Here is a 27846-nt window from a genome sequence, read left to right on the forward strand (position 1 = left end):
GAGGGAGGCGGGCTGTGTGAGCTGAAAATCTGAAATGAAATGAGGATGTTGAAATTTTAGGGTTTATAACATTATATATATAGGAGGATATTTTAGTAATTATAAAAATATATAATCGGGTCGGGTCGGGTCCGGGTTCGGGCCGGGTTTTTATAAAAACCCGGACCCGACCCGGACCCGGTTCGGGTTTTTTTTTTTTTTTTTTTTTTTTAAAATTCCAAACCCGACCCTATTCTTTATCGGATCGGATAAAACCCGGTTCAGTAGGGTCGGGTCGGACCGGGTACCCGCGGGTCGGGTAGAAATTGCCATCTCTAGCAATAACTTGCAATCAACCAATAGAGAAAACACTCAAAAAGAAAAAAGGCCAACATAGAAGAATATGATGCGTTAGGGCTATTTCTAGATTCAATCAAATCCACAATAATTTTTTTCGTCAAGCTCGACTTCAAGATTCTGTACACCAAGTTGGGTGGCCTGGAGGAGCCCATCCCTAAGGGCCCATATTTCTGCTTTGCTGTAATGCTTGTTGCAAAGCCAACGGATCTGGAGAATCCTTTTATCCAGTTACCCACACTATCCCTTGTAAGCCCTCCTCCTCCAGCCTTCCTTGGGTTTCCAAGGGAAGCTCCATCCGTATTTAACTTGCACCATTCGGAGGGTGGTTATTCCATCTAACAGGGATGATCACAATGTTTCTCTGCTTCTTGGCTTTCCCCACATAGAAATATTACTCCAAAGCTTGATTGATACACGACCCATGTAGATTGGGGTTAAGAGTAGTATTATCAAATACGACTCTGATTCTGTGTTTCCATAGATCCCAAATAGCAAAGGGAAAGACATAATTCCATGGAATGGAGGAAGAGGAATTTTTTTTTAAAATAACAATAAATATTAAACTATTTAGTTAATTGTCATATTTCAAAACAATTTTGAAAAATAACATCTCGAGTATCTAAAACTCGAGTTCCAGATGGAACTCGAGTTTTTAAGTCTCGATTTGGAGAAAAAAAATTGCGCTGAAAATCGAGTTTTAGAGACTCGATTTTCATAAATTGCAAAAAACGCCGCTATAGGTCTATAAAACGTCACTATAGGGCTTAAAAACGCCACTATAGGACTCCTTAAACCTGTACTTATAAAAAATTTTTTTTGCAGGAAAACGTCGCTATAGGGTTTTAAAACGTCACTGTAAGTCTTAAAAACGCCACTATAGGTTAAATTTTTTTTGCATGAAACTCGAGTTTTAAAGACTCGAGATCTAAAGCGAGTCTTTAAGACTCGAGTTCTAATATGGATCTCGAGTTTCAAAAACTCGAGATGTTAGTTTTCTAAATTGTTTGAAAACGTGCCTAACTAACTAATTTGAATGGTTGAAGGAAGCTGATTTGCACAATACCTCGGAGGAAGAGTGAGAAACCTTGCTTTGGCAATTATCTCTAAGCCAGATATTTACATCATTATTAAAGGAGTTAACATGTGAAGGGGGAACACAGATCTTGTGCCAAAAATCACAGGCATATACAGAGTCCTTGAACAAGTGGCCAAATCGTCTCAGAGTGGTTTTTACACGGGGCAGGTGCTTTCATTGTTGATACCTCTCGAGGACAACACATGTTTCACCAGAACACTGTTATGAATGCACAACCATAGGAAGTTTGCAATTTTTGGCAGCATGTCTAACTTCCAAATCCGTTGTCCCTAGAAGGAAGGATTAGGTTCCTGGGGTTGTTTGCAAGAACATATGCTAATTTAGTGAAAAATTCACCATCTCTCGAATTCTTCCACATAATGGTGTCTTCCCCCCTCCAAAATAATTGTCGAGGAATGGCTCTGATCTTATCCTTGACGCTAAGGATATGGATTCCCACTTCTAGCCTTGGTCCTGACCGTGAAGCATATCTGATAAAGAGGTTATACATACCAGTAGATTTTATTAATTACCTGTAGCTCTAAACAAATGCACATACACATTGATATCAGGCTGCAAAGGGAAAAAAAAAAAAAAAAAAAAAAATAGAGTAACAAAAAGGCTGCAAAGAAGCATTAATACATTGACATCACTTGCACTAACATATACAAATTCACAAAATAAGTCACCCAAATTTAATAAATTCAATTGATAGATTTGGATAAATTTTTTGGGCTAATATTATTTGTATGTTCAATTTTCTGCAGTTAGCTTATAAACACAAAGCAGCACCTATCAATATCATGTGCAATTACCAAGTCTAACAATAGGAAGAATTAATGCAGCTAATATATATTATTCAAACTTAACAGTCCCAGACTCCCATCATCTATTTATTTATTTTATTTTTTTTTTTAGGGTTGGGGTATAGGTCTAAGGTAATTAGTGCAATATGGTGAGTTTTGTTTAAAATAAACTCTCAATGGAAAATGCTCCCTTCTCTCTTTTTTTTGCCGATAACATTATATTATATTATGGGCCCGTTTGGTAATATTGTTTTAGTAATATTATTTGAGTGTTATGAAAATACGTGTGAGTAAAAAAATGTTGTGAAAATACGTGTTGTGTTTAAACAACGTTATCAATCAGGCCTTATATCTTTCTCAAAACCCATCCAAATAACTCAAAGGGATTTTTTTTAAAAATAACTATAAAACCCAAATAATATTATTAGTTAGGCAACGTTTGAAACTAATTTCGTTTCTAACAATTCGAGTCAAGAGGACTCGATTTTGGGGAGTTGAGATGTCCACGTAGGCCTGAAAATCGAGTTCATTGGACTAGGTTTTTGTACATGGAAATCGAATCTCATGGACTCGATTTTTGTACAAGGAAATCGAGTCTAATGGACTCGATTTTCGTTCATGGAGATTGAGCCCAGAGTACTCGCTTTTCTTCGTTCAGCCAGACATGAACTCACCAAACTTGAGAACACTCACATGCTCTGTTTTACTCTCCACAAAACAGAGCATGTGAGTAGAGATTAAGAATGTGAGTAGTTGGTAATCAAACTCTCAAATACATAAGGGGGTTGTTTTGTAAATGGGTGTTTTTTTTTTTTTTTTGCTCTACAGAAACTTAAGGAGAAAGCAGCTTTTAGAAACCCAGATGAATTTTACACTCTTCTTATTTTCTTAATTTCTACTCACGTGCTCTGTTTTGTGGAGAGTAAAATAGAGCATGTGAGTGTTCTCTTCCTTGGTATGTCTGCGTGCTGAACGAAGAAAAACGAGTACTCTGAGCTCGATCTCCATGAACGAAAATCGAGTCCATTAGACTCGATTTCCTTGTATAGAAACTGAGTCTAGTAAACTCGATTTCCAGGCTTACGTGGACATCTTAGCTTCCCAAAATTGAGTCCTCTGAAGTCGAATTGTTAGAAACGAAATTAGTTTCAAACGTTGCTTAACTAATAATATAATTTGGATTTTATAGTTATTTTAAAAAAAAATCCAACTCAAAGCCCCGACCCAATAACCGTTGGCAATACCTGTTTTTTTTGAATCCAAAGAACCGGCAGCTATTCCGGTTCGCAAGTAACCGGTTTTTTGGCGCAAACACAAGCCTAGCCTAGCCTTATTGAGTTCTTTCTCTGCAACCAAAACCCTCTCTCTCTCTCTCTCTGTAAAAGCCCAAACTAAGCTATTTTCTCTTCCTAAAGTGGCACTGCTCTGTAATTCTTCAACCTTTCGAGACCAATTAAGGTAAGGTATGCTTCCCCAATTATTATTCCCCCCAAAATTCTTTCTTATGATAATTTTTTTTATTTTTTATTTTTTAAATATTTTGTTATTGTGAATTAGATTGGCTTCGAATTTGAATTCGAATTCAATAAACTATGGCTCTATTCTTGAGTTGTGCTAACGGTAACCATCGGCCTACTTCGTCTTATGCCAATGGCTTGGTGTAAGTACCTTGAAGATTTTTACTCTTTTCAAAAATTATGTGCAAAACTGTTATGCTTTGTTCTTGAGTTCATATTAATTAAATCTTTTTCTAACCAATAGGTGTTGTGACGTTTGTGGGAAAGTTCTCCATGAAGATTTGTACACTGACGAACCTTCGTTTGTTAAGGGTGCGGGAGGAGAGGTATGTAATCAATGTGTCTGCTTTTCTATATTAGTGTTTTGTTGTGACGTGATGCCAATTCACTACTTGATAGGCTACTATTTGTTACATCTTTTTTTTCCAGGCATGTTTCTGCTGGCTGTATGAACCATGAGTTGAGAAACTGTAATAGTGATTTGACATTTGATTGCTTATTGATAAAACAGTCAATAAAATAAAAAGAAGTTGGAAGTAGCGCCGTGATTCTGATAATAGGTGTTTTAGACGCATTGCACACATGAGACCAGGTCTTGTTCGTATGATACAAAACAATCTTACGTTTTTTTTTGGGAAATGATAAGTCTGCTGCCTTGGTGCAACTTACCTTTAGGGCTTGTATGTTAGTGAATGAGATTGCTACATAATTTTTGGTTAGGAGGGTGTAAAGTGAGCTAGCTGAGAGAGAATATTGAAGCGATATTGTTAGGTTGGTTTGAATTATTATCCTAGGCTCCTAATTGATTGAGAAAAACTCCATTTTGTTGAGGTTGGTGCTTGTTTCGTTGGTAGAAATTCCCATATGTGTTTATATGGTAGCAACACAATGTTGTGTACTTGAGTACTAGTTGGCACGTGTTGGTGTTGGTGTTGCTGCAAAGTGATTATTAGGACATTGGCTCAAATACTATTTCTCTTGCCTACTTTGGGTAATTGGGTTTGGAGGGCATCAATTATTTGTTTTTCAGGGAAGCTTATTTGACAGATTGTGAGGTTTGAATTTGTTATTCATGGTTTATTCATTTTTCTTCTTGGTTTTGCTTCTGCTTTTTGATTCTCATGGGTTTTTGGATTAACACCTGTTTTGATTTGGCTTGATTGTTTCACTAAATTATATGCTCCAATGAATGATCTAAACCGCCAATGAGCTCTAGCTCATGGGTTCAAGATCCATTGGGTGCATATGTAACTCATCAATAAAAAGAATGAAATAGACCAGTAAGAGTTTGTTATTGCAGCTTACATACTTAAAATGACTGTCTTTTTATGGTGGTATGAGGTTACTTGGAGCTTGATGCTCTATTACTTAACAATCTGCCTTCATTTGATGCATGTGAGTTTTTATTCTTGCAGAAAAAGAAAGTTTATATAGGAAGTATATAAAGCTAAAAAAGAAGCAAAGCAAAAAATAAGAAAAGAGAATGAAAAAAAGATCCAAGCCGTAACGTTAATGGCAAAGACGCAAAGAGTATAGATCAAATTAGGTTGATTAAATAAATATTCGGACCTGGAATATCTGTTTTGAATAAGAATTTTGATGTGGCTTGTCTTGAAAATGCTTCTCATGTATAAGTATTTTAGGGCAAACACCTATTTTAGTTCTTGAAAATTGTAAGAGTTTCATTTTGGTTCTTTAAGTTTATAAGATGTAATCAATCTCTTGAATAGTTCAAAGGGTTGTATTTAGGTAATTTCATCCATCTAATGTGATGGAAAGGGTTGAAAAGATAATTTTGACTATGGATTACCCAGCAATTGGTTTTAGTGGGTGAGGTCAATTGCCTATAGGTTTTACTAGTTGGAGATGTGTCCATAGGGCTCTTTTTTAGAAAGATTCCATATGTAATAAAAAAATGGTTGTATTTGTAGTTTTGTACCCCATAGTGGTGTTGCAATTTTTTATTAAGATTTTTTTTTGACTATGTGTTGTATTTGTTGAAATGGCCTTGTAATGGGTTGGAGAGATTCCTTTAGACTGATTTGGAGGAAAACTTTGTACAAAATTCTTTTGATGTAGGCAGATTTTAGATTCAGTCCTCATTTCTAATGAGTACTTGGATAGCAGATTGAAGAGCTGTGTCCCAAGTGTGATCTGCAAGCTGGATATAGAAAAAACATGTGAATTGGATTCTTTGTTTTATCTTTTGGGCAGAATGGGTTTTGAGGAGAGATGGAGGAGAGGCTCGTGTCACTACTGTTTGCTTTTCAGTATTGGTGAATGGATCTCCTGTTGGGTTTTTGGGCAAGTCATGGGGTTTGAGACAAGGTGACCCTTTGTCACCTCTTTTGTTTCTTTTGGTCATAGAGGTATTGAGCTCGATTTTGAAGAAAATTGAGGAAAGTGGTTTACTATGTGGTTTTCATGTGGGATGCAATACTTCAGTAGGAGTGAGTATTTCACATATTCTTTTTGTTGATGACACTATTTTATTTTGGGATGGTTCTAGGGAACAATTACTTTACATTAGGTTGGCATTGAGATGCTTTGAAGCAGTTGTTGGTTTGATTAATGTGGGGAAAAGTGAAAAATTGTTTCTATTGGGGAGGTGAGTGGTCTACCAATGATTTAACAAGCACTTTTAATTGCAGGGTGGGTGGTCTACCAATGAAATATTTGGGTATGCCTTAGGGTGCTCCATTTAAGGCAACTTCTATTTGGATTCCCATTATGGAGAAGATGGAGAGGAAACTTTCAGGTTGGAAGCGACTCTACTTATCAAAGGGAGGTAGACTTACTTTGTTGAATCTGTCAAGCCTTTCAACATACAATTTATCTTTATTCACCATCCCTAAATCGATGGCTGATAGGTTGGAAAAAATTCAAAGAAATTTCTTTTGAGGTGCTTCAAAGTAGTTTAAATACTCCTTGGTGGCTATGGACAAGGTTTGTTCACCCGTTGTGGTGGGTGGATTGGGGCTTAGGAGAGTTGTTCATTTTAATCAAGCATTGTTAGGTAAATGGTTATGAAGTTTTGGGAATTGATACATTTCATTTATGGAAGTAGGTTATTGCCACCAAGTATGGGGAGCATGGCTCTGTAACATGGAATATGGTACTGGGTTGTTTAATGTGGATTGTGTGGAAGGAGTGGAATGGTCACCTGTTTGGCGACAACGTAATTTCATTGGATCAATTAAAATTTGTGTTTCAACACACTCTTTGGGCACGGTGTTGGGATTTTTCTGATTGTTCATCTGTTTTTGAGTTCCTAGCTTCACTTAGACTTGCCTTATAATATTTTTGTATTTTCTTTTGTTCCTTTGTGATCATCATTGTGAACTCAAAGTTTATTTTTTTCTTTAATTAATAAAATTGCACTACTTACCTATAAAAAAACACATGTTATTTTTGAAATTTTTTTCAAATATTTATATGTAAGTAAACAGCCATTTGCAATAAAAAATCAGATTAGTGCGTGTGAGAATTTTGTACTTCGATGCTCCTAGGCATGATCATAAACTGTGAATGCGTTACCCTATAATTGATTTTGGAGGGTGGGGTTAGTTGCCTGTAGGTTTACTGGCTAGAGGCAAGTCCAAAGGGCTTTTCTTTTAAAAGGTTCCCTATGTTACTAAAAAAAGGGATTTTGTACTCTGATATCGTTGCATTGTTTTTCTAATGCTTGTGATGAATTGAAATGTACATGCTTAGATTTTGCTTCTTAGACATTGTTAGTTTATTTTTAAGTGTATAAACAATACTCGGTCAAAATATATATTTAGCTCAATGTCACCATCTTTGCCTTCTAATATATTTATTTTAATCTTTAGGCATGAGTAAACTATCTTTTTTAATGAAATTTAGACCAATGTTTGTGGGATTTATAACTCTGATAGTTTGCAACTTTGCATTATTTTTCAAATGCTTCAAATAAATTGTAGTGTACATTGTGCTTGATTTTGCTTTTTATGGCCACATGTTTTGATTTTTTAATAGTGGAACTCTTTTATCTGCAGAGCAAATTGTCAGGTAGCGTGGTAAGATCCATTCAAAGTGGCTATTCAGAATCATTTAGGAGGACTTTAGATAAAGGTATGTAATTGTGCTTTGTAACTGTTTACTTTTATGTATTTCTAAGTTAGGTTGTCCTATTAGGAGTTTAAATTTCAATATTCAGTGTGTTAATGTTGTTCATAAAGAAAACTCATTTTAGTAAAGTTTGAAATGGTTCTATCTATTTATTTGATAACTAACTTTGAAATGGTTTGTAAATATTGTTTGATAATTAAAACTATTTTATTGAAAAATAGGAACTATCTCACGTAGTCCGGTGGATAAGATAGCCTAAAGAATTACAAAAGAAAAAAGAGAGAATCAATGAAATCTACAAGAGAATGGATATCATTAGGTCCCCTAGGTTGCAGAATATGGGACTGTTTAAACAATGTTCTGATGAAAGACCATTTTGTCAATAGGCTTAGCTGAACCATTGAGTCATACAGATCTTCAATTGTACAATGATTCCTCGTTTGCCATAGTGCCCACACCAAGCATAATGAGGCTAAATAACAAAAAATTTGCCAAACCAATTCTTCCATCCAAATAAAGATTAACGGCATTTTGACACTATCCTCTTTTTGGCATTACCAAGTAGATGTTGTTTTCACGGCAACATATTTTATCAATCGGATGCCATCACGTGTCTTGATTTTCAAAACTTCTATAGAAGTATTGTCTCCTCCCTTGTCTTTAGAATTATTTCCTCTCACTCTTTGTGTGTGCTATATATGTTTCACATTCATCGTCTTGAAGGTGGTTTGTTGGGTCCTCGTGCTCTTAAGTATATATTTCTTGGCTATTTGGCCACACAAAGGATATTGTCACCATTTTCATTCTTGTAAATACTTTGAGTCTGGTACTTACGTTTCTGGTTTGAACACTCCTCATCAAGGGCAGGACATTAGTGAAGAAGAGCCCCATTTTGGTGTTCATGTGTTGCATATGATTACCCCTTCACCCTTCCACTGTTACTTATGTTGATCCGATGAGGCACGAAGAACCACCCCAACAACCTCTTGTGGTGGAACAACATTAACAGTCTCAAGTGGTGATGGAGCTCTCCTTCTCACTAAGGATGTCACCTTGAAGTATTTTAAAGACAGAATCTAAAGACCAATCTGCTGTCTACATGTCAGCTTACTTGGGGGTCAAGGTATTTTAAGTGATACCTCTAGCTATATTCATACTCTTAGCCCTGAGAAGAATGATGATTTAGATGCTCTTATTGCCCTTCACATGATCCATAGTAGAAACATGCTATGAGTGGTCTATCCTTCTCTTCTCTCGTAGAGTTCTTAGATATATGTACTTTTTGATGATTGCTAATCTTCCTTAGTACACACGGCCTGTGTACGCAGAGGTCAGCCTATATCCTTTTCATAGTTTTTTTTAATAAAGTTCCTAATTACCTATATAAAGAAAAAGCTATGATTGAAGAAATGACAGCTTTGAATAATTCTTTTTTTAGGAATTAGTTCTCTTGCCTAAATGGAAAAAAGACAGCTGGCTGCAAGTGGATTTTCATAGTTAAGCATAAGGCAGATGGGTCCATAGAGAGGTACAAGGCCAGATTGGTTGCGGAGGGATTCACTTAGACCTATGGGATTGACTATCAAGAGACTTGCCTCAATAGAGAACATGAGTTTCATACGAGTAATCCTATCCCTAGCAACTAATTTGAATTGGATTGTGAATTAGCTTGAGGTAAAAAATGCTTTTCTTCATGGTAATTTAGAAGAATAGGTTTATATGGATGTTCTTTCAGGTTTCGGGAATCCCTTTACACAGGGGAAGGTATATAGAATAAAAAAAAATATTGTATGTTTTGAAGCAATATCTTAGAGCAAGGTTGAACGATTTTCTCGAGCTATGCAGGGATATGGATACAGATAGGCTCAGAGTGACCAAATTGGATTTATGAAGTACTCATCCTATTGTAAGTAGGCCTAAGCTCCCATCAATGAGTGGGGTCCATCTCGCTAGGTTTCTTTCTTTTTAAAACTGGGGGGTAGAATGGAGACATGATTGGAACTCATGACCACCATTTCTGAAACCATGATAAATTACCACTTGTCCTGTTGTCCAAAATGTTTATGTTGACAAGAAATGATGAATTTTAATTGCTTAACCATTATTCTAACTGTTTTAATTGTAACATTTTAAAATTTAAGGTTTATTTGAAACCACCCAGATGTAAAAAATTTTAGGCAGTTGTTGAGAGAGAGAGAGAGCCACCAGTTAGTACACCAGAACCCAGTGGTGCAGGGGCAGTAGTTACTGTGTCATGACACAGCGGGTTGTATCTGAAAGCACTCAGGCTTTCACTCATGAAGCTTCTTGTCAATTTAATAATGTACATTGATTGAATCTGACATAGATTAGATTGTGGCTTAACATCGATTAAATTAAAGTTTTAGGGACCAAATAGAAACTAACCCCATAGTTGGATAGTTTGCCTTATTGTTTATTATTTTGCAAAACAATTGCCAATGCTCAGGTAACAAATCTTCTTGGCCCCACAAGTTTCAAACTTTGCAAGTTTTACACATATCCAGTAAAACGAATGAGGCAAAGAAAAATACAAGTCCATCCTACCATATTCTTCACAAGATAATCAAGTCCTGATAATCTCATATACCATTTTCATGTTTTAGAAGTCTTCCTTAAGACTATTCTAGATTGGGTTACAGTGTTAGGCTTTCGTTCTTTTTCTTCAGTCCATGGTTTCATGGACTTTTGTACTTTATGCACTTGATTTGTTTTTGTCCTTGATGTATACTTCCTGTATACTTAGGTGACACCCTTCTTCTTTTTAATATATTTTTATTACTTATTCAAAAAAAAAAAAAAGTTTTAGAAGTTATGCATGCATAAAGATGGAATCAGATATAATAATTTCATTTCTAGTCTGGAATAGTAATTTCACTTCTAATCAGAAATAGTTATTTTTTTTCATAGGGAGAGATATGATAGAAAGTATCGTTACAACATTTAATATAAGTGGTGGTGACTCTATAGTTAATCCAGCCTGTGCATTTTATCAGGTATGGTATTTTTATTATTATTTATTTTTCCTATGGTGTCCTCATCAGTTGAATATTATTTTCAAACATCTGATTTTGGTATGACTTTGCAGATAGCTGTTGAACGGAATTTTACTAGGGGGCGTAAAACAGATCAAGTTGCAGCTGCTTGCCTTTATATTGCATGTCGGTAAGCAAATTTATATAGGATTCCTTAAAACTTGAAATTACAGTTATAGTTGAAAGACCTTATACTCTTTATTTTGTTGTATGTCTAATTGGTCATCTTGTACTTGTTTGACAACCTATGAAGCACAAACACTTCATTTGGGGTGCCGTACCAGTTTCATACCCTTGTTGGACACAGGAAACGCCTAGGACACTTTTGTATGCATGTGTCCTAGCTGTGTTTTTATTTTTATTTTTTTAAAATAAAATTATGGGACATGGAAGGGATACGAGAACAAGAGGAATTGAATACCCTTTCACAAAACAAAGACAACATTCATGCTCTAATAGTAACAGTGCATTTGAACATTAATTAATATTCTTATTCTTGGTTTGTATTCTAATTTCTAAACATCCTTTAATAGTCACAAATTCACTTTATTACCCATTATTGCTCTTAAATCTATGAATATTTAACATTATATGATAAATAAATGCTTAAGCTTAACAATATATAGAAAATAAAATTAAAAATATATTTAATAGACGTGTCCTGCCGTACCCGTGTCTTATTTTTTCAAAAAATGCTGGGTCCACATGTCGTACCCTTGCATGTGCTTCCTAGTTCACAACAGTAATTCAATATCAACGTTATGACTTAAGAGCCGAGTGGCTGACCTAATGTCCAAAATTGACATTGCCACCATTTAGTCATTTACTCGACTTGAGAAATAGTTTTGTACTTGGGAATACTCATGAATCAAACAGTTATGGCTTTAAATTTACTTATGGTTTGTTTCATATTTCTTTTATTTTCATTTTGTGGCCTTGGATGGCATGTTAATGTGCAGGTACCTGTGATACTATCTTCTGTTAATTGTTAGGCATTTATTAATGGGACTCAATAATTGAAATTAGCTTTTTATGTTTTGCAGTGTAGCTAAAGACCCAAAACCGTTTCTTCTTATTGATTTTTCTGAGTATTTGTCCATAAATGTGTAAGAGAGAACCTACTTCAATATCAAATTTTAATTTTTTATGTACAACCTTTATTGACATTAAACAGTATAATACATTATGACTTTACTGTCACTTTTTTTCTTGTGCTATTGACATCTTCTCTTCTAAAATAATGCAGTTATGTGCTAGGTGCTGTATTTTTGCAGCTTTGCCAACTTCTAAGCCTTGGAGAGCATCCTACCATTATAAAACCTGTTGATCCTTCCCTTTATATTTCTCGATTTACAGAAAGTAAGGACCTACTGTTCATTGGTTATAATTATATTGCAAGAATTTGTTTTTGATAAGTCATTACAAGAATTTGTATTGCCGTCTTTGCTTTGTTTATTTATTCATTTGGCTGTGTTCGAGTTAGAATTCACTAGTGTGTATTGCCTGCATCCATTTCAATTGCATTGCATTACGTAAAGGCTTAGTAGACTGAGCATGTTTATAGAGAATATGATAAAACTAGAGGATCCATAGGCCCTGTTTGGGAATGTTTTCTAAAAATTGTTCTCAGAAAATCTTGTTTTTTAAGGATAGGAACCATTTTTTTATTGGTTTTGTATGGGGTAAAAACCGAATAACCCTCTCAGGTTGGGCCCTTAACCGAAACAACTAATTTGTAGAGATAAGCTTAAAAGCTAACTTTGAAATAGTGAAATAAAACTCAAAGTAAAAATGCTTAAAGGCTGGGAGATATGAGAAATGAACAATACTCTCCTTGGTCTATCTGAGGAAGACTAATGCACAAGGATAACCATAGTACAAAATAAAAAGTGTTTACAGTAATTTCTCTCTCTAGACTTAAACCTTTTTCAGATTCCCTCACATAATGGGTCTTTTCCTATTTATAGGTTGGTTGTTTCCATCTTAGCTGTCCATTTGTAGGGCGGATGATTCTTCAGGTGGGATACTTTTCCCATCTTCCCCCTCCCCTCCTTTTGAGGCTGAGATGTGAAGGTAACAGGTTGACAGAGCACTCTTCAGGAGGGTCATTCAGCCATAAATGTGGCATGGCTAGTTCGTGCAGTGCATTTAATGTAGAGGAGATGGTTGCTTTATCAGGAAGCTTCCTCCAACCTTCATTTGGGTAAACCATTGTTCCTATGCTAGATAATATCCTAGGTGTAACCTGCTAGTCTTCACTCTTCAATTGTCTGTCTATGCTTCCGAGGTTGCCCTTCTCCTTGGCCCGGGTTCTTGATTCAAACCTTCCTCGGGTGGGTCTTCTTGAAGTACCAGAGGGTGGTCTGTTTTCGGACAAGTCCTCTCTGGGTCGAATCCTTTAGCTTCGGGTCAAAATGCTTGGTTTGAGCCCATTTCTCTTTCATTAATACACAATTGGGCCTTCTTTGGGCTCAATCTAGGCCCAATCCTCTTTGATCTAACCTCCATCCCCACAGGTTTTCTGTTTTCATATGAAAAATATATCTGGGAAGTGATTAATAAAAACAATTTTTAGAAACAAAATTCAAAAATTTGTTTTTATGTACCCACCTGTCCCCCTCCTGTGATTCACCCCATAGACCCTTCCTCACCTGCCCATCCCAGCGACCAACCCTACAAATCTCCCCTCACCTCTGGAAAGTCAACCCCCTCTCCCATCAACCCCTGCAAAACCTACCCTCCATCCCTATGAATCCCTACTGCGGTTGGCATTTTACTGTGCACTCATGTGAATTGTTCACTAGTGTGCAAAATATTTGTTCTTGGGATCAAGTTTCTGAAAATATCTTTTAGATGTTTTCCAAAAATTGTTTTAAGAATATGCCAAAAATGTTTTTGTTCAGCGAGCCAGGTTTCTGTTTTTGGAAACAAATTTCCAAACAAATGTATGAATTCTCTGCCTACTAAACAAATGGATTTCATATAATTCACACTTCAATCTTTTATTTAATTATTTTATGTTTGAAAATCTGCACGTTTAACCTTCTGGGTTGATGCAACTTTGTTTTCTTCTATTTCCATTTTTTTTTTTTTTTAAAGAACAAACTCAATTATTGAATTTTAGAATTATGAACATTGAATGTACCAAGAGTGTAGAAATGATGAAAGCAGAGTAGACAGCTCCATATGTTACCCTTGAATTTAAAAGAAAGAAACATACACAACAAATACATCTGACGTGAATGAATATTAGCAAATGCAAAAAAAAAAAAAAAAAAAGAAAAAAAAAGAAAAAAGATACTTAATTAGAGGAGTCATGCAATATGGTATTGCACATCATTGTTCCTAAGAGTGGTGCTAAGTTCAATGTAGTACAACAAATTCTAGTTCATTTGAGAACAGTGAGGAACCAGCAATTTTGTTGAAAGCGCTGTGGCCATGATATTTGTTACATTCTACTACATTCGTCCCAAATTTTTTGTCATGTTTAGAAAATCCAACTCTTTAATTAGAGGAGTCATGCAATATGGTATTGCACATCATCGTTCCTAAGAGTGGTGCTATGTTCAATGTAGTACAACAAATTCTAGTTCATTTGAGAATAGTGAGAAACGAGAAATTTTGTTGAAAGTTCTGTGGCCATGATATTTGTTTCATTCTACTACATTCATCCCAAATTTTTTGTCATGTTTAGAAAATCCAACTCTTTAAGGGAACATCATTTAATGCGTTGTCTGTTACTCAAAAAGGTATAAGTTTCCAAAACTACCCTTATTAATTTAAATTCTAGAGAAGAATGGCATTGACTTTTTAAATAAAGTAATGGGTAAGATATTTATTGATATTTCAAGGAGGACTACATTTTGGTACATCCCAAAATGGAATAGAGGACCAATAATTTGGGACGGAGAGAGTACTTAATTAAAGAAAAAAGAAAAGAAAAGAGATGGGTATTTCCTCTCCATAAAGAGAGAGAGGAGGGTGGGATCATGGGTCCTTTCATGGGTGTGTGAGTTGTATTTGTGAATCAAAATAAACAAAGTATATATTTCTCTCTCTCTCTCTCTCCATAAGGATAAAAAAGAGAGATAGGGTGCTTTGAAATAGAAATATATAATTGTTCTGATGGAAGTATACAAATATCAGTTGGCTGCCAGAATTCTCTAATACTTGTGTGATAAATTATTCTGTTGATGAGTCACTTGCAGAAAGATGGAAACAGAAATTGGAGGATATTGAGAAATGGACATTATAATGAATGGTTGGAGTTGATGAAGCTATTAACTGATGTAGCATGTTTTTTTCCTTGTAGAATTATTAAAGCAAAGAAATATGAAGGTGTCTCAAACTGCATTATACCTTATTGCCAGAATGAAAAGAGACTGGATGCAGGTAATATATATATATATATATATATATATAGCAGCTGAAATTTGTTTCCATGTTTAATTACCGGGAAGCTTACTTTAACTTTATATCATTTACTTCAACAAAAAAAACTTTATATCATTTACAGACTGGCAGAAAACCTAGTGGGCTCTGTGGTGCAGCATTATATATCTCTGCTCTTTCTTATGGGTACAGCTTTTCGAAGACTGACATTGTAAGTCCAACTTATCTACTCCTACTTCGGTAATTTGCTCTCGTGTGCAAATTGATGCATTGTTAGTTGGAGATCTAGTTTTGCTTGCGTAAGTATATTGTAATCAAATTTTAATAAGAGTTTGATTCTTTTGTAACTGATGTTTATACAAAAGAGAGGTGATAACATAAGATCAATTTGGGTGTAATGGGACTTGGGTTTATAAGTGTGTGGTAGCCTCCGTGGCTCCAACATGATTAATACTGTAAACTGATTGACTGGAAATGAAATGCTTAAGGTTAATTCATTTGTTAACCATAATACACATGTATCATTTATAGTATTAATGATAAAATACAAAATGGCTAAAGTTCCCTCTCTACTAATACAATATTACTTCGTAACACTTTCCTTCAAGTTGGAACATATAAATCATATAGTCTCGGCTTGTTACATAATAAATCTAAACCAGCCTTGCACAATGGTTTTGTGAACATATCAGTAGCTTGGATCCCTATAGAGACATGCAAAGTAGCAACTACACTTTTTCACACTTTCTTGAACAAGATGACAATCCAACTCTATATGTTTGCTTCACTCATGGAACGCTATGTTGGAAGAGGAAGTAGATTCTCATGCCTAGACAAGGACACCCTCTGATGCTTACTTAACTGACAAGCATTGGATGGCAAGGTCTCAAATTGATGACAGGATGGTGTACTAATGACTTCAAAGTTTGAAGAGAATGGTGATCAGGATGATATTGATAGTGAAAGGGAGAATCCAATGAATCAACAGTTTGATTTTCACCCCCTGACAATGAAAACATTTGTGAGTGGGTCCCTCTCATCTACCTTGGCCTCCCTGGTGATCACAGCCTTTATTACCTTGACCTCCACAGTCTTTGTTAAGTGTTAACATGACTTGTAGCTGTGGCAATCAAAGCAGACCAATCATAAGAATGAGTAATGATATCTGTGCTAGACAGTGGTGGTAAAAGTGTCAAGTGCACTTAAGTGCACAAGCCTCTTGGAGCCTAGGTGCAAAGCTCAAGCGCACGCCTGGCTACAGTGAAGCGCTCATTTTTCAAATATAATAATATTATAATTTCTAATAAAAATTTACATAACATATAATAAACTCAAAATAGTAATTTATTTTGCTGATTAGCTAAAGTAGATATTGCAATTGCACAATTTGTAAATTCAAATTTTATAGAATTTATGTCAATTTCTTAAAATTTTTATATAGCAAAATTGAAAACAATTGTTAACGGACAAATATATGATAATAATCTTGCTTATTATTTTATTTTAAATGGGTTATGGAGAGATTTGTCGTTACGAGTTTTTTGGTGCTTGATAATTTTTGAATTTTTATTCTAAATTTATCAGTTATTTTTTGCTAACCATGATTAAATTTTTGTAAAGAGATTCTTATAAAAATTTAGAAAATTTCATTATTGATATAAACTAATATAAACAAAAGAGGGGAGTGTGAATTTCTTCAAACCTTAAGAGAGGAAAGTGTTTTTACCCTTTAGGTTTGGGGTGGAGTGTCATTCCCCCAAACCTCAAGGGAGAGGAGTGTAATTACCCCATAATACAATATTACTCATAACAATTACTATAACTGTTACTGCCTACTTGAGTTGAATTAAGTTGATCAGAGGTTTTATAAGAGTTTGTTTCTTTTGTGACTGATAGTTTTAGTTGATGTTTTATATTCAAAAGAGAACAGAGAACAAAAGACCGAATTGGGTGTAATGGGACTTAGGTTTATACTGGTGAAGTAGCCATCAGTATTGTTACTAAATTTTCTGTTAGCAAGTAAGCCAAATGCTAAACCATGTAAACTGTTTCTCAGCACTATATGTGATCTTTCTGCATATTTCAAATCCAAGTGTTTAGATTTTTGGGTTTCTTTTCTGTAAGTCTGCCCATCTTTGATTTGTATGATGCTATTCCTAGCAAGAAATTGCCATGATATATGCTTAGGACATCCATTGTTGTCCAAACTTCTTTTCCACTGTTTAAATATTCTCTTTTAAAGGTATTTTAGGAAATTTGACTGGAATATGATTCTATTTCACATTCTTATCATGTTGTACTAAATTGTGAAATACAGATTCAAGGTTGTATTCCTATGTTATCACTAAACAAATAAATAAGAATTTTTTATTATCTCTACATCTTGTATTCCCAGAAATACTCATTCTTATGCCTATGTAATCATCTTTCTGGTGTACCAAATGTGCCTAACAATTTGTTATGTATGTGATAATAACGTCACTAAGGTACATTTTTAACCGTGTCATATGTCTAGATTTTTGTGATAACCATTTCACTATCTATGTTATATTGTAAATTCTTAAACATTGTTAAGCTACATTGCCTTACCATTTACCGTTCATGTCTTCTTGTACTTCTAATATTTTTAGAAGCATTATTTTTAATGATTTTATTTCATTAGAATGTTATTTTTAGCTTAATTGAATGGCTAGAGGTGAGTCCAAAGGGCTCTTCTTTTTTTGATAGGTAAGAAAGATGTATATTCAAAAAACTGCTAAATGCAAAGTAGCACCAGCATATCAAAAGTACAAAAAAAGATGGAAAAGCAAAAACATAAAAAAGCACTAATTACAAAGAAGAAGAGAGCTAAGGAATAAAGGAAGAGAATCACTAGATGTGAGTCTCTAAGCCCTAGCCCAATAAAAAAGTGTCCAAAGGGCTCTTCTTTAGAAAGGTTCCATACATTATCAAAAAAAACTATCTTGATTTTCTGGAAGTTATGTGCAATTTGTTATTAGTTAACATGAAAAACTTGATTATAATGAATAATGAATAATGAATTACTACATTCTTGAAGTCTTTTCCAACTATCTTTAATTAGATATTGCCCGCTTCTATATGGCATTAAATAATCTATGTCAACAATTTTCTTGATGCGTGAACCACTTTTCATAAACTATCTGATGGATTCTCTTTTCACTAGGTAAAAATTGTACATATTTGTGAAATGACGTTGACAAAACGATTGATTGAATTTGAGAATACAGATTCGGGGAGCTTGACGGTATGTTCCATTTCTATTAGGATGTGATGCATGCATACTTTATTAAACTCATTATTATGATGTGTCTGTTACTTCTGTAGTTGTTATTTTTGACATGTGCTATGAGATATAATGATATGATTGGGTGGAGGATTAGGTCTTGATTAAAAATCCATTGGCTCGTGTAATACTTATCAATTAAAAAAAAATCATAATACTGACTATTTGTTGATGTATATAATTGCATTTTGGATTGGTGTTATATGTGCAAGTGTAACAGTGAAACCATTGACCATCTATTCCTTCATTGTCCGGTTGCTTTGGAGTTGCGGGATATGGTTTTTGGTTTATTTGGAGTTTGTTGGGTTATGCCAATGTCTATTGTTGAGCTTTTTGCTTGCTGGCAAGGTCGTTTTGGTCGCCATCGCAATGGAGATATATGGATAGTTGTCCCTCATTGTTTGATGTGGTGTATTTGGAAGGAAAGAAATAGTAGGTGTTTTGAAGACAATGAGCGTTCTATGCCTGATCTCAAGCTTCTCGTTTTCAGAACCTTACTGGACTGGTTCTCAGTTTGGAGAAACCATCATTTTTCTTCTTTTTTGGATTTTCTTGATTTATGTAATCTATGTAATTGATTTGTACTCCCCTGTATACTTCCTGTGTACTTGGGTGTCTCTCTCTTTTCATTATCAATGAATCCTTATTACTTATCAAAAAAAAAAATATAATTGCATAAACTTCTCAGTTTATATTTAATATTTTCAACTATGAATGTAATTTGTACCTTCCTACATATTTTTTATCCTTGTTCACTATCCCTCAAGCTGTGGCAGCTAGACTAGAAAGGATTCAGAGGAATTTCCTTTAGGGGACTTTTGAGGAAGTTTTTAAATATCATTTAGTGGCTTGGAATAAGGTTTGTTTGCCGGTGGAGGTAGGTGGTTTAGGGATTTGGAGGATTGGGTTGTTTAACCAAGCTTTACATGGAAAGTGGTTATGGTGCTTTAGGAAGGAAAGTGACAGGTTATGGCATCAGGTTATAGCAACCAAATATGGTGTGGCTAATGGAGGCTGGTGCACTAGAGGTGTAAGAGGGACTTATGGGTCTGGGATGTGGAAGAGTATTACGGCAGGTGCAGAGAGTTTCTTCGGACAGGTAGTGTATATTGCGAGAGAGGGTCATCGTATTCGAATTTGGCATGATCCTTGGAGCGGGCATGCTTCTCTAAAGGATCTTTTTCCAGATTTGTTTACATGTTCTCTGTCTAAAGAAGCTTGGATTTCTAACTTGGCTGTTTTTGCATCAGAAGGGAGAAGTAGGAGCTGGAATTTACAATTTCGTTGAGTTTTTCATGATTGAGAATTGGAGGGTGTATGTTCTTTTTTTGAGCTTCTTTATTCTAATATGCCGAGGGGTGAAGGGAATGATAACTTGGCTTGGAAGTTGACTCAGTATGGTGTGTTTAATGTGCGCTCTTATTATTATTTGTTGTTTGGTCCTCTTACTGATGATTTTCCTAGGAAGAACATTTAGTGTGTAAAGGTGCCTAAAATGGTGTCCTTCTTTTTATGGATAGTAGCTTGGGGTGGAATACTTATGATTAATAATCTGGTTAAGAAATGTTGGTCCTCAGTTAATTGGTGTTGCTTGTGTCGTTGCAAGGGGGAAACTGTGGACCATCTATTGATCCATTGTAAGTTTGCTCATGCTTTATGGAGCAAAATTTTTTGGTTTATGGGATCCAGTGGATGATGCCAAAGATGGTGGCTTCTCTTCTTTTTGCATGGGGGAATTGGTTTGGGAAATACCTATCAAATATCTGAAATATGGTTCTAGGATTTAAGCATGTCTTTTGTGGTTACTTTGGCAGGAACACAATACCCGTACCTTTGAAGATAATGAGAGACCTTTAGATCTCTTAAAGTTTCTTCTATTTGGGACTTTGTTTTAGTGGGCTCGTATATGGGGCTTTACTCAATGTATCTCCATTTATGATTTTCTACAATCTGCAAGCTTTAGTTCTTGAGTTATATGTATTTGTTTCATTTTAGAGTGTTTATTATCGTGAACACGGTGTTCATCTATTTCAATAAAATTCCTTTTTACCTAAAAAAAAAAATTCATCTACTTCAATAAAATTCCTATTACCTATTAAAAAAAAAAAAGAATGCAATTTGTAAACTTCATTTCCATTTGGTTTTGTTCCGCTCATTTGATACATTAAGTATTAATGTTTTCCCAATATATATCCTAAACTTCCGTGTGATATTTTTTCTTCACTTCGAAATAAAGTGCTTGTTTGAAGCTAGAGATAACTTATTTCAGTACATGGCTGATACTTTGTGGCTACTTTCTTTAAATAATGTGCTTTTTGTTCTTCCTTTTATTACTTAATTTCAATGTACTCAACTGCTTAATAAATTCTTTTAACATGGTAGTAAGTTGTTCATATTCCCTCGAATACTTGATTGGTGTTAATGTTTTTTTTTTTTGATAACAAACATCATTCACCTTTCATTGATTTGGACAATTATCCATAGAGATTACATCCATAAGAACCAGATTTGATACAAAATGGGGGGTATCTTCCACCCAAACAGTACATTCTTCCTCAAACAAAGCATGCTTGGCTAATTGGTGCGCAATCATGTTACCATTTCTGCCAACATGGGAAGCCGTCCAGTAATTAAAATGCAGCAAACAGAGACGCATACCCTCAATCACCTTCTTGATCGAGCTTGGAGCCGAGGAAGAATCGGAAATGGCCATCACCACCTGCTTTGCATCACCTTCAATGATGATCTCCTTAAGACTAAGATCTTTTGCCAACTGAATGCCTTCCTCCATAGCCTTTGCTTCAATCTCTAAAGGCCCCAGGGGCAGATGAATTCTTTTACTTAAAGCTCCCATGACTTGGCCATTTTCATTCCTGATCACGACTCCAACACCGCAGCACCTAGCATCCTTGAAAATGGCTCCATCCACGTTGACTTTATACCAACCAGCCCTTGGCGGTTGCCAGCAAGTATTGGTTCGAACCTGAATTCCATTAGGTGTAGGATCACTCTGTCTGCATTCCTCAGTGTAGTTTCGGGCTTCTACTGCAATTTGTTTTGGCTGTTTACACAGGCCTTCATGCTTGAAAGAGTTCCTGTTATTCCAAATCTTCCATGCCATGATTGCATACCACTCCCAGTCTTGGATACACTTATCCTCCTTCAGCTTCCACACCACATCTATGAATTCATTTGAGTACCGAAGCTGGTCTCTTACTCTTGTTGGCAGACCCCCATTTTTCCATACCTCTGAAGCAAATTTGCATCCCCAAAGAGCATGACCCGAGGTTTCACGAATCCCACACAACCCACAACTATCAATCCCGGTGATTTTCCGAGAAACAAGCATAGAGTTAGTGGGTAGTATGTCTTTGCAGGCTTTCCAGAAAAACTGTTTTACCTTATTCGGGCACTCCAACTTCCAAATAAACCTCCAAAAAACCTTCATTTTTGATCTGTCTGAGCTTTCCCCTAAGGCCACTTGCTGTTTTCCTTCCTTAATGAGATTGAAAGCCACTTCATAGGCACTTCTAACAGTAAACAAACCATTCCTTGTTCCTGCCCAAACCCGAGAGTCCTCAGGGAGAGTGCTACTAATAGGGATACTTAAAATGGTTTCTGCCTCATGAGCAACAAAATTGCTCTTCACCAAGTCTGCATCCCAAGAGCCTTTCTCCCTATCTATTAGATTCTCCACCCTATCCAACACTTGAACTTGACACCGCGGACTCATTACTTTGAAGGTGTTTGGAGTTGGGAGCCATCTATCCTCCCAGGTCTTAACCTTTTTTCCATCACCAATGATCCATCGGGACCCCCTCTCAAGGACTTCCCTTGCTGCCAGCAAACTCCTCCACACGTAAGAAGGTCTTCTGCCCAATTTTGCCTCCATGAAGTTGCTCCCCTTAAAATACTTTGCTTCTAGTATTTTGTAGGTAATGGAGTTTGGGTTTTGTTGAAGCCGCCACCCTTGCTTGGCTAGGAGCGCGAGATTGAATGCCTTAAGATCTTTAAACCCCATGCCGCCTTCCGATTTAGGGATACATAGCTTTTCCCAAGAGATCCATGCCATTTTTCTCTCCTTATCTTTCTGCCCCCACCAGAAGTTTCGCGTCATCGAATTAAGCTCTTTGCAAAGTGAATCCGGGAACTTAAAGCAGCTCATTGTGTATGTAGGCGTGGCTTGAGCAACCGCCTTAATAAGAATCTCACGACCCACGTTGGACAATAGCTTACCTTTCCAATTAGCTATTTTCCTCCCGACTTGGTCTTTAACCCGAGAGAAAGCTTTCCTCTTTCCACGGCCCACAAGCGGGGGCAATCCCAAATATCTTTCATGTTGCTGGATGATTTGGGCCCCAAACAACTCCTTAATTTCTTCTTGACAATCTCTATTTGTATTTCTACTAAAGAACAAAGATGTCTTCTCCTTATTTAACTTCTGCCCCGATTCTTGTTCATAATCCGCCAATACTTTCATCACCCTCTGCCCTTCACTCACACTTGCCCTACAAAATATGATACTATCGTCTGCAAATAAGAGATGGGACACCTGAGGAGCACCACGGCACACCGACACCCCTTTTATTCTGCCCACTGTCTCCTCTCTTTTCAACATGGCAGACAGCCCTTCAGAGCATAATAGGAAGAGATACGGGGAAATGGGATCGCCTTGTCGAAGACCCCTAGATGGACTTATTTTTCCCCTCGGCTCTCCATTAATTAGAACAGAGTAAGTCACTGTCGTTACACACATCATAATCAGCTTGATCCATCTCTCTGCAAACCCCAATTTTCTCATCATTGCATCCAAATAAGCCCACTCCACTCTATCGTACGCTTTGCTCATATCAAGTTTTATTGCCATCAGACCCTGTTTCCCTCTTCTTCGTAAATCAATACTATGCATAGTTTCGAACGCTGCAATCACATTATCAGTTATCTGTCTTCCTGGAACAAATGCACTCTGAGACTCGCTAATAACTTCAGGTAGAATCAGTTTCAACCTATTAGCGAGGACTTTTGCTACAATTTTATAGAGGACGTTACAAAGACTAATGGGCCTATATTCAGATATTTTTTGGGGGGAGCTGACTTTAGGTATAAGACAAATATAAGTTTCATTCCAACCATACGGCATGCAACCAGTATTTAGAATTTGCAAAACAGAGTTTGTAACATTATGCCCAACCACATTCCAGTACTTTTGATAAAAGATAGGGGACATACCGTCGGGGCCGGGGGCTTTGGTAGGGTGCATTTGATGCAGAGCATTTCGGACTTCCAGCACACTAAACTCCTTAAGGAGAGCAGCATTCATCTCATCCGAGACCAGCGGGTTAATGGCACCCAAACTAGCAGCAAAAGAAGATGGACTTGCTGTGCTAAAAATGGATGAAAAATACTCAAGGACTTCTCTCTCAATGTCCTCCGGCTGATCAAACCAAACATCGTTCGCGCCCCGAATCCCCTCAATCTTATTAGTCTTTCGTCTTTGATTTGCCGTGGCATGGAAGAATTTAGTATTTCGGTCGCCACATTTGATCCATAAAGCCCTTGATCTTTGATTCCACATAACCTCCTCCCTTATGAGTATCTCATTGATCTCCTTTTTCAAGCCCTGAATTTCTGCCGCTGTCTCGTGCAAGAGATTCAACCCTTCAAGGTGTCTAAGTCTGTCCTGTTTCAGCTTCAGCACCCTATTCACATTCCCATAAACCCCGTTGTTCCATCTTCTAAGCTGCCCTTGACAATTTTTAATTCTCTCCTGAATGTCCACATCAGCCCGTAATGGATCCCAAGCCCCTTCAATAACTTCCTTGCATCTTTCATCTCTGATCCACATGGCCTCGAAGAAGAATCTCTTTTTCACTTTCTTTGTTGGCGCCTTTTTCCTTAAGAACAAAGCCAAGAGGCAATGGTCCGAAGCTGCCATTGAGACGTGGTGAACTTGCGCTTCAGAAAAATTAGCAAGCCAGCCCTCATTGGCCACCACCCGATCCAATCTAACAAGGGTCCGTTGGTCCCCAAACCGTCCGTTGCACCAAGTAAATCTGCTTCCCACAAAACCCAAATCATTAAGGCCACACACACTCAGACAATCTCTAAATTTTCTCATTTGATCTGCATCACGGTCTGCCCATCCAAGCTTTTCATCGGGGTGGGTGATCTCGTTGAAATCGCCAAAGACCACCCACGGCATATCACATTGCTTCTTCAATGTTTCAAGCAAACTCCATGATATATGCCTCTTCCTTGCATCCGGATGCCCATAAAACCCAGTCGCCCTCCATGGATTCCGCCCCTTCTCATCGTATACCACCACGTCGATATGCGAGTTGGAGCAGCTTTTGAACCGAATATCTGCGCCTTCCTTCCAAATCATAGCCAACCCGCCGCTCATGCCGTCGCTAGGAACATCAATTCCCTGGGTCATCTCCAATTTCCTCATGAAGCCCTTCATTCTGCTAGAACGAGCTTTGGTCTCCACAAGGAACACTAGGATCGGATTTTTGGATTTCACCTCGTCGGTGAGAATCCGAACTGCCGGGGGTGATCCTAGACCCCGGCAATTCCAAGCCAAGATACTCATGTGGCTCGGCGGCCCTGCATCGCAGTCGCCGCCTCTTCGCCATCCCTATCACTTTCCTTTTCCTGAGTGTTTTGTCCTTTGCTCTCTGTTTTCTTTCGTTTCTGCACAACTAAGTCTTGTTCAAGTTTCATAATGGGAACCGGACCAGGCCTTTTGCTCCCCAGTAAGTCAAGGCCCATGCTCTCATCATTACAATGGGCCTTCCTCGCGAGTCTTTTCCAGTGCCCACTCTTCGGGCCCAACGTCTCTGCCACCCAGCCCGTCTCCTCATTAAAACATATGGCCATTGGGCCTGTTTCTTTCTCATTTTTAATTGGGTTTTCAACCCCACTTAGACCTTTCAAACTTGGCGCCAAAAGGAAGTCAAAATGAGGCTCTTGCTTCTGTTGAGTCCCTTTCTCCCCCCTCTGATCACTCACATCTTCATTTTGGATTTTGGGTTTGGTCAAACTTTCCTTTTCCTGGAAAAGAATACTGCTTTCCTTGTTCAACCCGAAGCTACTGTCCATACCATTTTCATGAATACATCCTGGAGCTTGATCTCTAGTATCATGCCCTTTTGTCCCATCCTCTTTCTCCCTGTTTCCTAGGTCGTTCATCGCTGACCCCTCTGCAACTTCCACCCCCAATGCCACAGGTGGCGCGTGAGAGGGCTTCCCCGAGATTTTTCCCACATTTCCTCCTTGTTTGTCTCCCATACTCAGCCCAAAACTCTGCCCTCCTCTAGGTGCCTCACCTCCGACCCTTCGAATTATCTCACCTCTTAACCACGGTCCATATTGAAGGTTTGTTTGCTCCTTTTGGTTTTCTTTCTCCACTGCTTCCGCACAGTCCCTGAGGTCGTGGTTCAGCAGTCCGCATCTGTAGCAGAAATTTGGAAGCCTTTCATACCTGAAACTAATCCATCTTTGCTCGCCCCCTTCAATCTTAACTTTCTTTCCTCTGACTAACTTCTTTGTAACATCGATCTTCACTCTAATCCGGAGATACTTTCCCCATTGAACCCCAGACTCAGCTGCATCAACGGACATCACCTCTCCTAGCGTGGACCCTATAGCCCAGCCCGTCTCACAGGTTCTGCTCATTAATGGGAGGTTATGAATCTGAATCCAAAACGGCGACTGCTTGATAGATATATCCTTTGGAACTTGTTCACCTTCAAACTCCTTTAACAGAACTAGTTGTTTCTCATAGCTCCAGGGGCTCATATCCATAATTTTCTTCTTGTCCCGTCCATCTCCAAACTCGACTAAGTATAGCTCATCGTCAATCTCCGTTATCTGCACTCCTTTGTTGGGCTTCCATATCATCCTCAAATTTTTCCGAAGTGCTTCCAGCGATATACTTCTGTGTGCCAGCACTTTCATCACGAGGCATTTCTTACCTATTTCCTTTGCTGCTTCTGTGCTATTGCTCCCCAGAGAAATACTCTCATCTTCCTCTTCCGTAAAAGAGAGTTTCTTCCATAACTCTTCCAGCTCTGCCGTCATAGTTTCGCAGAGCTACTAAGCCAACCTCACTGAAACAGGAGGTCACAACACTCTTGCAAGGAGACCTGCAAGACACAACTGCATCTACATGCACAATTGGTGTTAATGTTAAATGCATTAACTAGCACACATTTAATTCTTTGTAATGACAATAAATTGATTTAAGATTTTATTAAAGCTAGAACAAGAAGTTGGGTCTAATAACATTATTTAGTTACAATGTTGTGAAATCAAGAACTTGATTCTCCTATGATATGATGTTGATAGCTTGTCTTGTAATTTCTTTTTAAATAGATTGAGGAGTTAACCAAAAATGCTGTAGAGCTAAAGGAGAGTGTACCATCAGTTGGTGTGTCCCAAAAGGCGGGGGAAGTGCTTTGTGAACATAAAAATAGTGGGGCACCTCATTTTGCCCATGGACTTTGTAGAACTTGCTATGACGCTGTAACTTCTCTCTCTTTTTTTTCATTTGGCTATTTTCTTCAATGTGTTTTACTTCTGTGTTCATAGTTGTTTTGGGTTGCTATAGTTTGTTAAACTTTCTGGAGGACTACATGGTGGGTCAGAACCTCCTGCTTTCCAGCGTGCTGAAAAAGAGAGAATAGCCATGGAATCTACTGACAAGGCAGATGAATCAAGTGTGCCTCAGCAAGAGAGTGAAAACATTGAACAGGCAACTGAATGTCAGTCCTATTTCGGCATGCCAACTTCCTCAAAAAAAACTTCCTTATTGGTTAGTATTTGTGTTTGTATTTTTCTCTTGACAAGTATCGAAGTTAGGAGGTAATTTTTTTATTAGAAAGAAGCAAGGGCATGGATATTTACTGTGATCCCTAGTTTGATTCAAAAAAAAAAAAAAAAAAAAAAAAAAAAAAAAAGAAAAAGAAAAAAGAAAAAAAGTAGTATTGTTGTATTTTTATCTGTCGTTTCTTCTAGTGTATTGCTGTTTCTCAGGATTTGTCAACTTCTTTGCCTAGTATTCCCATGTATATTTAAGTTTTGTTTCTTTTTTGTCTGGTATTCTTTAGGTTGAGAAAGTCAAGTCTTTCACTGAAAACAGTCAAAAGGCAACTGAGAATGAACAATTGAACCAAAGGGATTTCGCCGAAAACAGCCAAAAGGAAAATGAGAATGAACAATTGAACCAAAGGGAGAATGGAAGTAATTGTAAGTGTTTTTTGAAAAT

General features: G+C 37.0%; 1 protein-coding gene across 5 annotated transcripts in view; it reads left to right on the plus strand.

Moving 5' to 3' along the window:
• The first annotated feature begins 3513 nt into the window (after positions 1-3513).
• LOC126725978 (uncharacterized) overlaps positions 3514-27846 on the plus strand; it is a 30556-nt gene continuing 6223 nt past the window's right edge. For 2 of the 5 annotated variants that reach the window (XM_050431047.1, XM_050431049.1), the window contains exons 1-14: positions 3514-3678; positions 3778-3880; positions 3982-4063; positions 7757-7832; positions 10758-10843; positions 10936-11012; positions 11926-11988; positions 12129-12241; positions 15195-15274; positions 15399-15485; positions 18459-18539; positions 26955-27104; positions 27190-27393; positions 27689-27827. In XM_050431047.1, the coding sequence (XP_050287004.1) occupies positions 3813-3880; positions 3982-4063; positions 7757-7832; positions 10758-10843; positions 10936-11012; positions 11926-11988; positions 12129-12241; positions 15195-15274; positions 15399-15485; positions 18459-18539; positions 26955-27104; positions 27190-27393; positions 27689-27827 (1306 nt within the window). In that variant the 5' untranslated portion in view covers positions 3514-3678; positions 3778-3812. Of the gene's footprint in view, positions 3684-3777; positions 3881-3981; positions 4064-7756; positions 7833-8691; positions 8953-10757; positions 10844-10935; positions 11013-11925; positions 11989-12128; positions 12242-15194; positions 15275-15398; positions 15486-18458; positions 18540-26954; positions 27105-27189; positions 27394-27688; positions 27828-27846 lie in introns of those variants that run through there. The other 3 variants (XM_050431048.1, XM_050431050.1, XM_050431051.1) reach the window with 3 other exon arrangements.

The sequence above is a fragment of the Quercus robur genome, chromosome 5 (assembly GCF_932294415.1).
Source record: "Quercus robur chromosome 5, dhQueRobu3.1, whole genome shotgun sequence".
NCBI lineage: Eukaryota > Viridiplantae > Streptophyta > Magnoliopsida > Fagales > Fagaceae > Quercus > Quercus robur.